At 38.9% G+C, this 12,900-nt stretch overlaps 1 protein-coding gene across 5 annotated transcripts in view; it reads right to left on the bottom strand.

Moving 5' to 3' along the window:
• The window catches only part of AMPH (amphiphysin), a 335,044-nt gene that overhangs the window by 132,411 nt on the left and 189,733 nt on the right, over positions 1–12,900 (bottom strand). For all 5 annotated transcript variants that reach the window (XM_073630487.1, XM_073630491.1, XM_073630489.1 and 2 more), the window contains exon 6: positions 2,506–2,613. In XM_073630487.1, the coding sequence (XP_073486588.1) occupies positions 2,506–2,613 (108 nt within the window). The remainder of the gene's footprint in view (positions 1–2,505; positions 2,614–12,900) is intronic.

The following is a 12,900-nucleotide window of genomic DNA, read 5'->3' as shown; positions in this document are numbered from 1 at the left end:
TTCTGTTTGCCTATTATTGTGACTTAGATGAGGATCAAATCACATCTTACGGCAAATTACTGCAGAAAAACAATTCATTCCAAGAGTTTTTCATAACTTTTCTTGCCAGCGTATTTCCAGAATAATGTGCACTGATCATCAACATGAACAATTTTAAGCTATTGCATCCCCAACTATTGCTTTTAGCACAGCACTTAAGAAAGTTGAGGTGTCATGAAACACATCAGGTGGAATGAGGAGACGTCATTACACTAATGCCAACAGCAGGACATGCAATGGTCAAAGATGCAGAGTGTTTTTTTTTTCAACCATTGTGTTATACTGTAATGAGAGTTTTTTTTTTAACTTTTGTTTTTACTCTTTAACAAATTTTTTTAGCAATTAAGTTACTACACTATATAGGTTTTTAATGGATTTTATTGATATTTGGAGTGATATTGAATGACTGTATGAGATATGACAAGCTGTGACTAAGGCTGTGGATTCCTGAAGGATAAAGGGATGCAGAATATTAACAAAAAAGCAATGGTTGACCTTGTGAAAAGGCAAAATTTGTAGTGTGTTACATTTCTCGTGGGTAGAAAAGTTCAAGTTGGTGTTTCTGGATATACAGTATATTGTTTGGATCAGGATGTGTTAATGAGATTATTTTACCAAATAGACAAAGGGACACTTTTAATAAATGGACACTTTTATTATGTATATTCGATTTTTTACATTCCTTTATGTTCATGTTAAGAATAAACTGTTGTATATTGGGTGGGGGTGTATTGTCGTTTGTCATGCTAAATCACTGTTATAATCACATTGATAAAGATATATTTCTGAATTGTCTGGTTTGTTGAATATGGGTAAGAATAATGCAGACTTCTTTTATTTGTTTGTTTATTCAACATTCTAGCATATATTCACTTCCAATAATCAAGTTCAAAGGAATTTTAGAGAACATAAATTTCCCCTGAGCCTGACTGAATATTTGCAATGAACTAAGGCTACTGTTAAAATCAGCTTCTAACTAAATAAGCTTCTCTAGGTATTAACGCCTTTCATGCCAATGTTTGGGAACTGGAATGCGGGTTATGAAAAAAAAAAAATCAGTTTGGGCTTTTTGCCCTTTATGTATAATACTACACAACTTTGAAACCTACAGTACAGTAATAAGGGATCAAAGAGCAGATGTGTACTAAGCTGCCAAGAAGGATAGATTACATTCCTGTATACAGTATACATAAAATTCTATATATGAGAATTGGATTTTGTATATATTTATATATGCACGGTTCACATTTATAGCCGCCATACATAATGCTTTTATTTAACATTTCAGATCTGTTTAACACAGGGGAAAACAATCGTTCCCTCCAGGGTTTCTACCTTTCTGAATGTAATACCATAAGATTATTTTATTTTTATAGGGTATGGCATTACATATGGTAACTAATGACATCCAGAAATAGACATTAAAACCATCACTTCGAATAGGCAGAGGATATCAGCAAGAAAACTAATAAAGTTCCCCTACAGCCATATGGAAAAAAATGTCAACAGTAGGTTATTGCCTCTACAACAAATATTGGCTGTTTTTCAACCACAGCTGTGGTGGGAACCTCAAATTATAAAAGAAAAATAGTTTTAAAAATAGGTAGAAATGAATGTGACCCTAACTAGCAGGTACAGAGCCATTGTGGGGTAGGAAGCATCACATATATATCTTAAACTTTACCAGATATGTCTCTCTTCCCCGGTATTGTAGGGGCTGCACCTATTGATCATCACATACCAGTAGATTTTTTCTAGGTAATATAGAAAAATGGGTGACACCTTAGGTGTCAGGAAGGGAGAGAAAAGAGGGGAAATGGGATGAGTAGAAAAAAAAGGGAGGGAATTAAGGGGACAGAAGGAGGGGAGCAAGAGGGAAGGCAGGGTAGAGAGTTTTGACAGGGTCGACGGCTCCAGGCTTCTGATTCTCATGAAGGAAATTGCTCAAGTGTATGTCCCATAGTCGTCCGAGAACTGGAACAAATCCCAGTGTATCCAGCGTCTATTGTGTTCCTCCTCTCTCTTTCCCCAAGGGCTGCCTTCAGGCGTTCCATCTGCTGTATGTTGTTCACCCTGGCAAACCATTATGACACCAAAGGTGGAGACTGTTCACATGCTGGGGACGCAGGCCCTTGCTGCATTTAAAAGGTGTTTCAGTAAAGATTTGTGATATTGCTTACAGGACATAGGGGTCAAATTCAGGAGTACAGCTGCCGGATTGTCGTGAAAGGGAGATATCAATAAGCTTCTGGATGATCTTCAGGACCTGTTGCCAAAAGGGTGCCATCATCGGACATTCCCATAAGATATTTTCTGACATGAATAAGGGATTTTGTTTAGGGCTTTTAAATTATTAAATTATTTCAATCCCTGTATTGTGATTTTTTTGTGTGTTATTGTCAAATAAAAATAGTTTACTATTACTTTGGTGTTTTGCTGATTACGTAAATATATTATGTTGCTTACCTTAGTAATTCTCCCTTCATCTCTTCTCTTGGCGTTCTGTAATGCTTCCAAGTGATGTCTTGCACTATCATAATCAACCAATTTTCGGCTTCTTTTGGCTATTCGATTCTAAAAAAAACAAGATGAACATTTCAGTTCATTTACACATTTAAATGCATAGACTATTTAGAGTATCCAGTATCCAGTAATATGTCAATCAAAACTACACACAGAAAAAACACATCAAAATGATTTCATATTTAAAATTGCTTTAAACCAGGTTTATTGGCATATATTTAATGGAAAGTAAGTGTTTATTGCAAATGCCATGACAATGAACATGCTGATAAGTGGAGAGACCAGAGTGAACTGAAAGATGACCTCATCAGTCTTCTGATGTTTCCTCACTCTCAGATCAACAGGCTGGGGGCAACAATATATTCCTTAATTTTAGTGTCGTCTGCCTGACTACATTGTGTAAATATCAGGATTTCATGGATAGAAATACACATAGAAAGATGATCTGATGGGGCTTGCTCCCTCCTTCCTGCTCTTTCTCCATTGAGAAAAGTTCTTTCATTGATTACACTGCTTGTAACACTGTCTGTGAATGGGAGTGAGTCTGATCAGTGACAGGATTATTTACAGATCATCAGTGAAAGAAATTTTCTCAATGGAGGAGGAGGGGGCATGTCCACACTGGACAATCTGTACTGCTTTTCTGCCTGGAGAGCTGAACCTGTTAACCATTGCAGCCTACCCAAGTGCAGTATCGATCGATCACTGTCACTTACAAAACACTAAACCCATAACTGCAGCGTTCGCAGAGTCAGGCCTGATCCCTGCGATCGCTAACAGTTTTTTTGGTAGCATTTTAGTGAATTGGCAAGCACCAGTGGCCTAGTACACCCCGGTCGTAGTCAAACCAGCACTGCAGTAACACTTGGTGACGTGGCGAGCCCCATAAGTGCAGTTCAAGCTGGTGAGGTGGCAAGCACAAGTAGTGTCCCGCTGCCACCAAGAAGAAGACAAACACAGGCCCGTCATGCCCATAGTGCCCTTCCTGCTGCATTCGCCAATCCTAACTGGGAACCCACCGCTTCTGCAGCACCCGTACTTCCCCCATTCACATCCCCAACCAAATGCAGTCGGCTGCATGAGAGCCATTTTCTTTATGTCCTCCCGAGTTCCCCCACCCAACGAACCCCCCCAAAAAAGATGTTGTGTCTGCAGCAAGCGCGGATATAGGCGTGACACCCGCTATTATTGTCCCTCCTGTCCTGACAATCCTGGCCTTTGCATTGGTGAATGTTTTGAACGCTACCATACACTAGTTGAGTATTAGCGTAGGGTACAGCATTGCACAGACTAGGTACACTTTCACAGGGTCTCCCAAGATGCCATCACATTTTGAGAGACCCGAACCTGGAACCGGTTACAGTTATAAAAGTTAGTTACAAAAAAAAGTTAAAAAAAAACATAAAAAAAAATATATATATATATATATAAAAAAAATAGTTGTCGTGTTATTGTTCTCTCTCTCTCTATTCTCTCTCTATTCTCTCTCTATTGTTCTGCTCTTTTTTACTGTATTCTATTCTGCAATGTTTTATTATTATTATGTTTTATCATGTTTGCTTTTCAGGTATACAATTTTTTATACTTTACCGTTTACTGTGTTTTATTGTTAACCATTTTTTTGTCTTCAGGTACGCCATTCACGACTTTGAGTGGTTATACCAGAATGATGCCTACAGGTTTAGGTATCATCTTGGTATCATTCTTTTCAGCCAGCGGTCGGCTTTCATGTAAAAGCAATCCTAGCAGCTAATTAGCCTCTAGACTGCTTTTGCAAGCAGTGGGAGGGAATGCCCCCCCCACCATCTTCCGTGTTTTTCTCTGGCTCTCCTGTCCCAACAGGGAATCTGAGAATGCAGCCGGTGATTCAGCCAGCTGACCATAGAGCTGATCAGAGACCAGAGTGGCTCCAAACATCTCTATGGCCTAAGAAACTGGAAGCTACGAGCATTTTATGACTTAGATTTCGCCAGATGTAAACAGCGCCATTGGGAAATTGGGAAAGCATTTTATCACACCGATCTTGGTGTGGTCAGATGCTTTGAAGGCAGAGGAGAGATCTAGGGATCTTTACATTCCCTGAGATAACAATAAAAATGATTTAAAAAAAAATGAAAGGAACACTTTAAAAATAAGATAAAAAAGCAAAAAAATAATAAAGAAAAAAAAAAAAAAAAAAAAAGCACCCCTGTCCCCCCTGCTCTCGCGCTAAGGCGAACGCAAGCGTTGGTCTGGTGTCAAATGTAAACAGCAATTGCACCATGCATGTGAAGTATCACCGCGAAGGTCAGATCGAGGGCAGTAATTTTAGCAGTAGACCTCCTCTGTAAATCTAAAGTGGTAACCTGTAAAGGCTTTTAAAGGCTTTTAAAAATGTATTTATTTTGTTGCCACTGCACGTTTGTGCGCAATTTCAAAGCATGTCATGTTTGGTATCCAAACTCAGCCTAAGATCATCTTTTTTATTTCATCAAACATTTGGCCAATATAGTGTGTTTTAGTGCATTCAAATTTAAAAAAGTGTGTTTTTTCCACAAAAAATGCGTTTGAAAAATCGCTGCACAAATACGGTGTGAAAAAAAAAAAATGAAACACCCACCATTTTAATCTGTAGGGCATTTGCTTTAAAAAATATATATAATGTTTGGGGGTTCAAAGTAATTTTCTTGCAAAAAAAAAAAATTTTTTCATGTAAACAAAAAGTGTCAGAAAGGGCTTTGTCTTCAAGTGGTTAGAAGAGCGGGTGATATGTGACATAAGCTTCTAAATGTTGTGCATAAAATGCCAGGACAGTTCAAACCCCCCCAAATGACCCCATTTTGGAAAGTAGACACCCCAAGCTATTTGCTGAGAGGCATGTCGAGTCCATGGAATATTTTATATTGTGACACAAGTTGCGGGAAAGAGACAAATTTTTTTTTTGCACAATCACTAAATGATATATTGCTCAAACATGCCATGGAAATATGTGAAATTACACCCAAAATACATTCTGTTGCTTCTCCTGAGTACGGGGATACCACATGTGTGAGACTTTTTGGGAGCCTAGCCGCGTACGGGACCCCGAAAAACAAGCACTGCCTTCAGGCTTTCTAAGGGCGTAAATTTTTGATTTCACTCTTCACTGCCTATCACAGTTTCGGAGGCCATGGAATGCCCAGGTGGCACAAACTCCCCCCCCAAATGACCCTATTTTGGAAAGTAGACACCCTAAGCTATTTGCTGAGAGGTATAGTGAGTATTTTGCAGACCTCACTTTTTGTCACAAAGTTTTGAAAATTGAAAAAAGAAAAAAAAATTTTTTTTCTTGTCTTTCTTCATTTTCAAAAACAAATGAGAGCTGCAAAATACTCACCATGCCTCTCAGCAAATAGCTTGGGGTGTCTACTTTCCAAAATGGGGTCATTTGGGGGGGGGTTGTGCCACCTGGGCATTCCATGGCCTCCGAAACTGTGATAAGCAGTGAAGAGTGAAATCAAAAATTTACACCCTTAGAAATCCTGAAGGCGGTGATTGGATTTCGGGGCCCCATACGCGGATAGGCTCCCAAAAAGTCCAACACATGTGGTATCCCCATACTCAGGAGAAGCAGCTAAATGTATTTTGGGGTGCAATTCCACATATGCCCATGGCCTGTGTGAGCAATATATCATTTAGTGACAACTTTGTGCAAAAAAAAAATTGGTCACTTTCCCGCAACTTGTGTCAAAATATAAAATATTCCATGGACTCAACATGCCTCTCAGCAAATAGCTTGGGGTGTCTACTTTCCAAAATGTGGTCATTTGTGGGGGTTTTGTGCCATCTGGGCATTTTATGGCCTTCAAAACTGTGATAGGTAGTGAGGAGTGAAATCAAAAATTTACGCCCTTAGAAATCCTGAAGGCGGTGATTGGTTTTTGGGGCCCGTACGCGGCTAGGCTCCCAAAAAGTCCCACACATGTGGTATCCCCATACTCAGGAGAAGCAGCTGAATGTATTTTGGGGTGCAATTCCACATATGCCCATGGCCTGTGTGAGCAATATATCATTTAGTGACAACTTTTTGTAATTTTTATTTTTTTTGTCATTATTCAATCACTTGGGACAAAAAAAATAATATTCAATGGGCTCAACATGCATCTCAGCAATTTCCTTGGGGTGTCTACTTTCCAAAATGGGGTCATTTGGGGGGTTTTGTACTGCCCTGCCATTTTAGCACCTCAAGAAATGACATAGGCAGTCATAAACTAAAAGCTGTGTAAATTCCAGAAAATGTACCCTAGTTTGTAGATGCTATAACTTTTGCGCAAACCAATAAATATAGGCTTATTGACATTTTTTTTTACCAAAGACATGTGGCCGAATACATTTTGGCCTAAATGTATGACTAAAATTGAGTTTATTGGATTTTTTTTATAACAAAAAGTAGAAAATATCATTTTTTTTCAAAAGTTTCGGTCTTTTTCCGTTTATATCGCAAAAAATAAAAACCGCAGAGGTGAGCAAATACCATCAAAAGAAAGCTCTTTTTGTGGGAAGAAAAGCACGCAAATTTCGTTTGGGTACAGCATTGCATGACCGCGCAATTAGCAGTTAAAGCGACGCAGTGCCAAATTGTAAAAATGCTCTGGTCAGGAAGGGGGTAAATCCTTCCGGGGATGAAGTGGTTAAAGAACAGAAGGTGGAGCTGCAGAAATTACTATTATTATTTAAATGTATGCTTCTGTTCCTCAGCAGTTAAAAGAAATCTGCAGTGTTGGTAATCCACACTTGTAGATTAGAATTCAGCCAAAATGTAATGGGAGATTTGAAATCACTCAGCAGTGTAAAAATAAGTCCTTGGTAAATGTTTCAACATCACAATAAAATCAGTCTGTAGAAAAAAAGGTGACTGCCAAGGTTAACCTTAGGCTACTGAGAAATTTAGGATCTGCTTAGTTTGGGTTTTATTCAACATGGCATTATACAAAAAGAATATTCTATTATATTGTTATTTTGTATCATATTGTTATATTACAGACAATAGAATATATTTATAAAGCAGTGGGTTTGATTTACTAATGGCAAGTAGACTGCTCACTTTACAAGGGAAGTTTCACTTTGCAAGTGAGGTTTCCCCAGAGCTTAGTGAATGAGATGAAACTCTGCTGACTTTGATCATCCAATCATGTGCGAACAAGATGTGGTTATTTAGATTTTTCTTGTGCGTGATTGGATATTCTTTGCAAAGTGCACCACACTGAGCTCAGGGGTAAATTCCCTTGTGAAATTCAACTTCCCTTGCAAAGTGAACAGCCTTTACTAATTCAACAAAAACACTGGGTAGTGGTGCAGCCAGATAAGTACAGGCATACCCCACTTTTAAGCACACAATGGGGTTTATTTACTAATACTGGAAAGTGCAAAATCAGGCTCACTTCTGCATAAAAACCAATGAGCTTCCAGGTTTTATTACCAAAGCTTAATTGAACAATCTGGGGTTAGATGCTCATTGGTTTCTATGCAGAAGGGAGCCTGATTTTGCACTTTCCAGCTTTAGTAAATAAACCCCATTGCGTACTTAAAAGTGGGGTATGCCTGTATATAAAGACAAAAGTCCATCAGAATAGTCCTTTGAGCTAACAGCTCTGTGTAAAGGGAAAAAAAACAGTACACTGTATCAGGGCCAGCCTTGTAAGGGAAGTGAAAGCAGACACAAAAAATGCAGAAAAGAAGAGAAAAACAGGTTCCTCTGAGCATAGACTGTAAGCATTTAATAGAGTATAAGTACAATAGAGACTCACAAAGAGGTATCGGTAAACAGGCACGCCAATGACGCCATTGTGTCCAACGCTGCTTTCCAGCTCCCTCCACCGAGCTCCAGCTGCGCTCCAACCCCTCGGTTTCGATCTCACCTGATCACCGCAGCATCCTGCTGGCCAGGACAGCCATCACGAAAGGTTATGTGAGCCGCGGGAACAGCATACAGCACAGACAGATGCCAGTGTCTTTAACTGGACCAACAGTTTCTATTGTACTTATACTCTTAAATTCTTACAGTCTACATTCAGAGGAACATGTTTTTCTCTTCTTTTCTGCATTTTTGGAGTCTGCTTCCACTTCCCTTACTTATACTCTATTAAATGCTTACAGTCTACACTCAGAGGCACCTGTTTTTCTCTTCTTTTACTAATGCAGCCCCTGAAACTTAGCAAAATTATTATTCAAATAAATTAGAAAACTGTTGCATCACTCTTTTCTTGGCGACAGTTCTTAAAGCGGTAGTAAACCCAGCCATAAAACTGTTGAATTTCCGGCATGTGCCGGAAATGCAGCACTCCCATTGGTTGTGCTCTCAACCAAACTGTCAAACCATCCAATGGCTGGTGTCATAATTGATCACATGTGCAGCATCATGGCAGTTGTAGATTAAACAGAGGCAAAGATGGCAGCTTCCTTGGCTGAAAACAACAGGAGGGTTTACTTACACTTTAAGGGTAATTTCTATTATTATTTTTTTTTTTTATACAGGACCTCTGTTTCTTTGTATGTTCAAGAATCATGTTTAATGTACAGAGCCATGTGGGCAGTCTATTCAGAGCTGCTTGGTTACTGTACTAAATAATATTACTTACAGTGTGATGTAGCATACTAATTACATTATCCTTCTGCACAAAAGAGAATAAAAAGCTGATTTGTCAAGACATTCAAAGGTTACAGTGTTGCTATTTTTAACATCTATTTAAGACAGAGCATAATTTGGTGAATCAGACAAGAATGAAAAATATTCAGCTGATCATTTTACAATAGGGCAGTGGTTCTCAACCTGATTTTGGCATAGATGTCACTGCTGGGAGACACAGTGAAGCCGGAGACACAGTGAGGAACACTACCTGCGATTATAGTTGCCATTAAAAGTCTCCACTACAGTTCTCAGATCAACAGATGACCTTCATCAAGAGCACCTAAGTTGGCTGATCAGAACTCCCCCCAGCACTGCCACTGATCCCACCCACCACCAGCAATGCCACTCATCCCACCCCCACTGCCACTCATCCCATTCCCCCCACGAAGGAGTAAGAGAAGGAATAAAATTAGAGAATACATGGAAGGGAGAGGAAAAGAGGGGGGGGGACAAAGAAAAAGGGAGAGAAAGAACAAGAAAGACGGCTAGAGAGAGGGATGGTGAAAAAAACACAAGAAATTAGGATTGAGAGAGATAAAAGGGAAAGAAAGGAGAACAAAGAGAAAGAGTGGTACATCCTAAAATGTACCATAAGCGGTTTTAATACTGTACGATTAGAAGGGACTCAGGGAATGCCTAAATGTCCATGGGTATGGGGCACAAATTACTTGTCTTGCCTTGGGTGCCGACAACCCACGCTACGAAAATAATTTTACTTTTAGGGGTCCCCACAACTTGGGAAATGTTATCAAGGGGTCACGGCACTAGTAGGTTGAGAACCACTGCAATAGGGGGTTCTGATAAATGCACATTTGTGCAATAAATGTGATGGTGGATTTTACTATTTATACTCATGCACTGTTATTATTATAACCACTACCCCTTATGACAGATTTCCTATGTTCATTAACAAAATGTACCACAAATGTTATATTCTTAATCAAAGTAAGGTAAGACATCTGAGTCGTGGGAATCTTTCGATGTTTGTTAATTAAATGAACCACAGATGGTATATTCTTGATCAAGGTGAAGATAATATACCTTGTTAGATGGGATCTGTTCCCTAAGTTTTCTTTGTTGTCAAAGTCTGTGGCAAGTGAATCTTCAAGGAATCTTCCATTAGTTGATTCAGACTGCCATTTGTTGTGTCTTCTTTTTCAGGGAGACTGCTTGGGTTAAACCAGACAGCAAAAGAGAAACGCCACAGCAGAGTAGCCCTTTGCCTAATAAATTAGTGAAGTCCCTTTTAGGGATTGGAAAGATAAACTACTACAAAGCAGATACAGTGCCTTGAAAAAGTATTCATAGCCCTTGAAATTTTCCAGATTTTGTCATATTACAACCAAAAATGTAAATGTACTTTTTTGGGATTTTATGTGATAGACCAACACAAAATGGCACATAATTGTGAAGTGGAATGAAAATGATAAATGATTTTCTATTTTTTTTTTACAGATAAATATGTGAAAAGTGTGGCGTGCATTTGTATTCAGACCCCCTGAATCAATACTTTGTAGAACCACCTTTCACTGCAATAACAGCTGCAAGTCTTTTTTGGGTATGTTTCTACCAACTTTAAATCCAGAGAGTGAAATTTTTGCCCATTCTTCTTTGCAAAATAGCTCAAGCTCTGTCAGATTGGATGAAGAGCGTCTGTGAACTGAAATTTTCACGTCTTGCCACAAATTCCCAACTAGATTTTGGTCTGGACTTTGACTGGGTAATTCTAACACATGAATATGCTTTCATTTAAACCATTCCTTTAGAGCTCCAGCTGTGTGTTTAGGGTTGTTGTCCTGCTAGAAGGTGAACCTCCGCCCCAGTCTCAAGTCTTTTGCAGACTCTAACAGGTTTTCTTCTAAGATTGCCCTGTATTTGGCTCCATCCATCTTCACATCAACTCTGACCAGCTTCCTTGTCCCTGCTGAAGAAAAGCATCCATACAACATTATGTTGCTACTGCCATGTTTCACGGTGGGGATGGTGTGTTCAGGTTGATGTGCAGTGTTAGTTTTTCGCCACACATAGCGTTTTGCTTTTAGGTCAAAAAGTTCAATTTCGGTCTTATATGACCAGAGCACCTTCTTCCACATGTTTGCTGTGTCCCCCACATGGCATCTCGCAAATTGAAAACAGGACTTCTTCTGGCTTTCTTTCAACAAGGGGGCTGAATACAAATGCACACCACACTTTTCAGATATTTATTTGTAAAACAAATTGAAAACCATTTATCATTTTCCTTCCACTTCACTATTATGTGCCACTTTGTGTTGGTCTATCACAAAAAAAACCAATAAAATACATTTATGGTTTTGGTTGTAACATGACAAAATGTGGAAAATTACAAGGGGTATGAATACTTTTTCAAGGCACTGTAACTGAGGCCTAAAAAAGCAGATTCAAGTTTCTTAAATACTTTTTTTTTTTTCTCCACACCTCATAAGAAATATTTGACAGAATTGTCTGTCTAATCAGTCCTGAGATATGCATAGCCCCGAAATACAGCACAACCCCTTCTGGCAGGGCAGGAGACCTGATTTTATTGTACTTCAGTAATACAACTAGCTGTTGTCCCTTCCCCAGCCTATATTTGAAAAATGAAGGAGAGGCAGCACACTGATAAGATCACCTCTGTGTCACTCTGCTCTCTCCACCTGTCAGCATGTTCCTTGTTAGCACATGAGCACTACAACGCAATGCAACAGATTGGTTCCTTGTACTGGCTCTCCCTCTCCTTATTAAGCAATCGGTGCATCTCTTAATGATGAACACACTTGTAGTCATATTGTAGGCAGAAAGCATTATTTTCATTATTCTAGCTACCACAAACAAAATTCTACTACATAATAATTATTTCATCTTCAGAAGGTGCTAGAGCTGTTATTCTGTATGTGGGGTTAACAATCAGCGACTCCAGGAATCCATGGCATTTTATCTACTCTGAAATCTGTCCCTGCATACAGGCCTTTGGTAGGTCTTAGTTATGATGTTCTTTCTAGGTGGTCCCAAGTGCCAGAGATCAGGCTAGGCACAAGGAATTAATAGGAATATACAATTTTCCAATGTGTTTCCCAACCTTTATAGCAAAGGGTTCCTCTCTTTACTTTGGAGAAGCAGAAGGCAGAAGCATCAAGGTACGTTTGTATTATTAATCTACTTTCTAAAATTCTAAAACCTAATAGGGTTTGGCAGATCTATTTAATGTTCTTGATGAAGTTTACTCCATCACTTGAGGGCATGCACTTAGATGAAAACAGAACAGTCTAATTTAATTTAAGGGATCAGACTAATTATCTTGCAGAATAAATAGTATATAGCCTTGTTCTGTTAATAGATGTTAGATGTTACATATTTACACTGCATATAAAAGGCTCAACTTTATATTTTGTTTTTGTTTCAGGCCTGGATAAAATGGGTATTATCTTTGAGACTGTATACTGAAAAAGTATCAAGTTTAGAAAGCACTTCAATCAGTTTTCTTGAAGCCGTCAAACCAAACATCAGCTCCAATAGTCTGTTGAGCACAGATCTTAATGGGAGCCTTGACAACAGAACAGAAGTTATACTTTTTCCAAACAACTACTTTGCACACTGTCATCCCCCCAATTACTAAGGCAGGCAGAGCCATGCCTGAAGAAACAGAATACTGTATCAATGCAACCAGAAACACATTTGCAGAGACACACTACTGT

This window comes from Aquarana catesbeiana, linkage group LG05 (assembly GCF_042186555.1).
Source record: "Aquarana catesbeiana isolate 2022-GZ linkage group LG05, ASM4218655v1, whole genome shotgun sequence".
In the NCBI taxonomy this organism is placed as follows: Eukaryota; Metazoa; Chordata; class Amphibia; order Anura; family Ranidae; genus Aquarana; species Aquarana catesbeiana.
The sequence above is the reverse complement of the archived record's forward strand: the minus strand, read 5'-3'. Positions and strand labels throughout refer to the sequence as shown.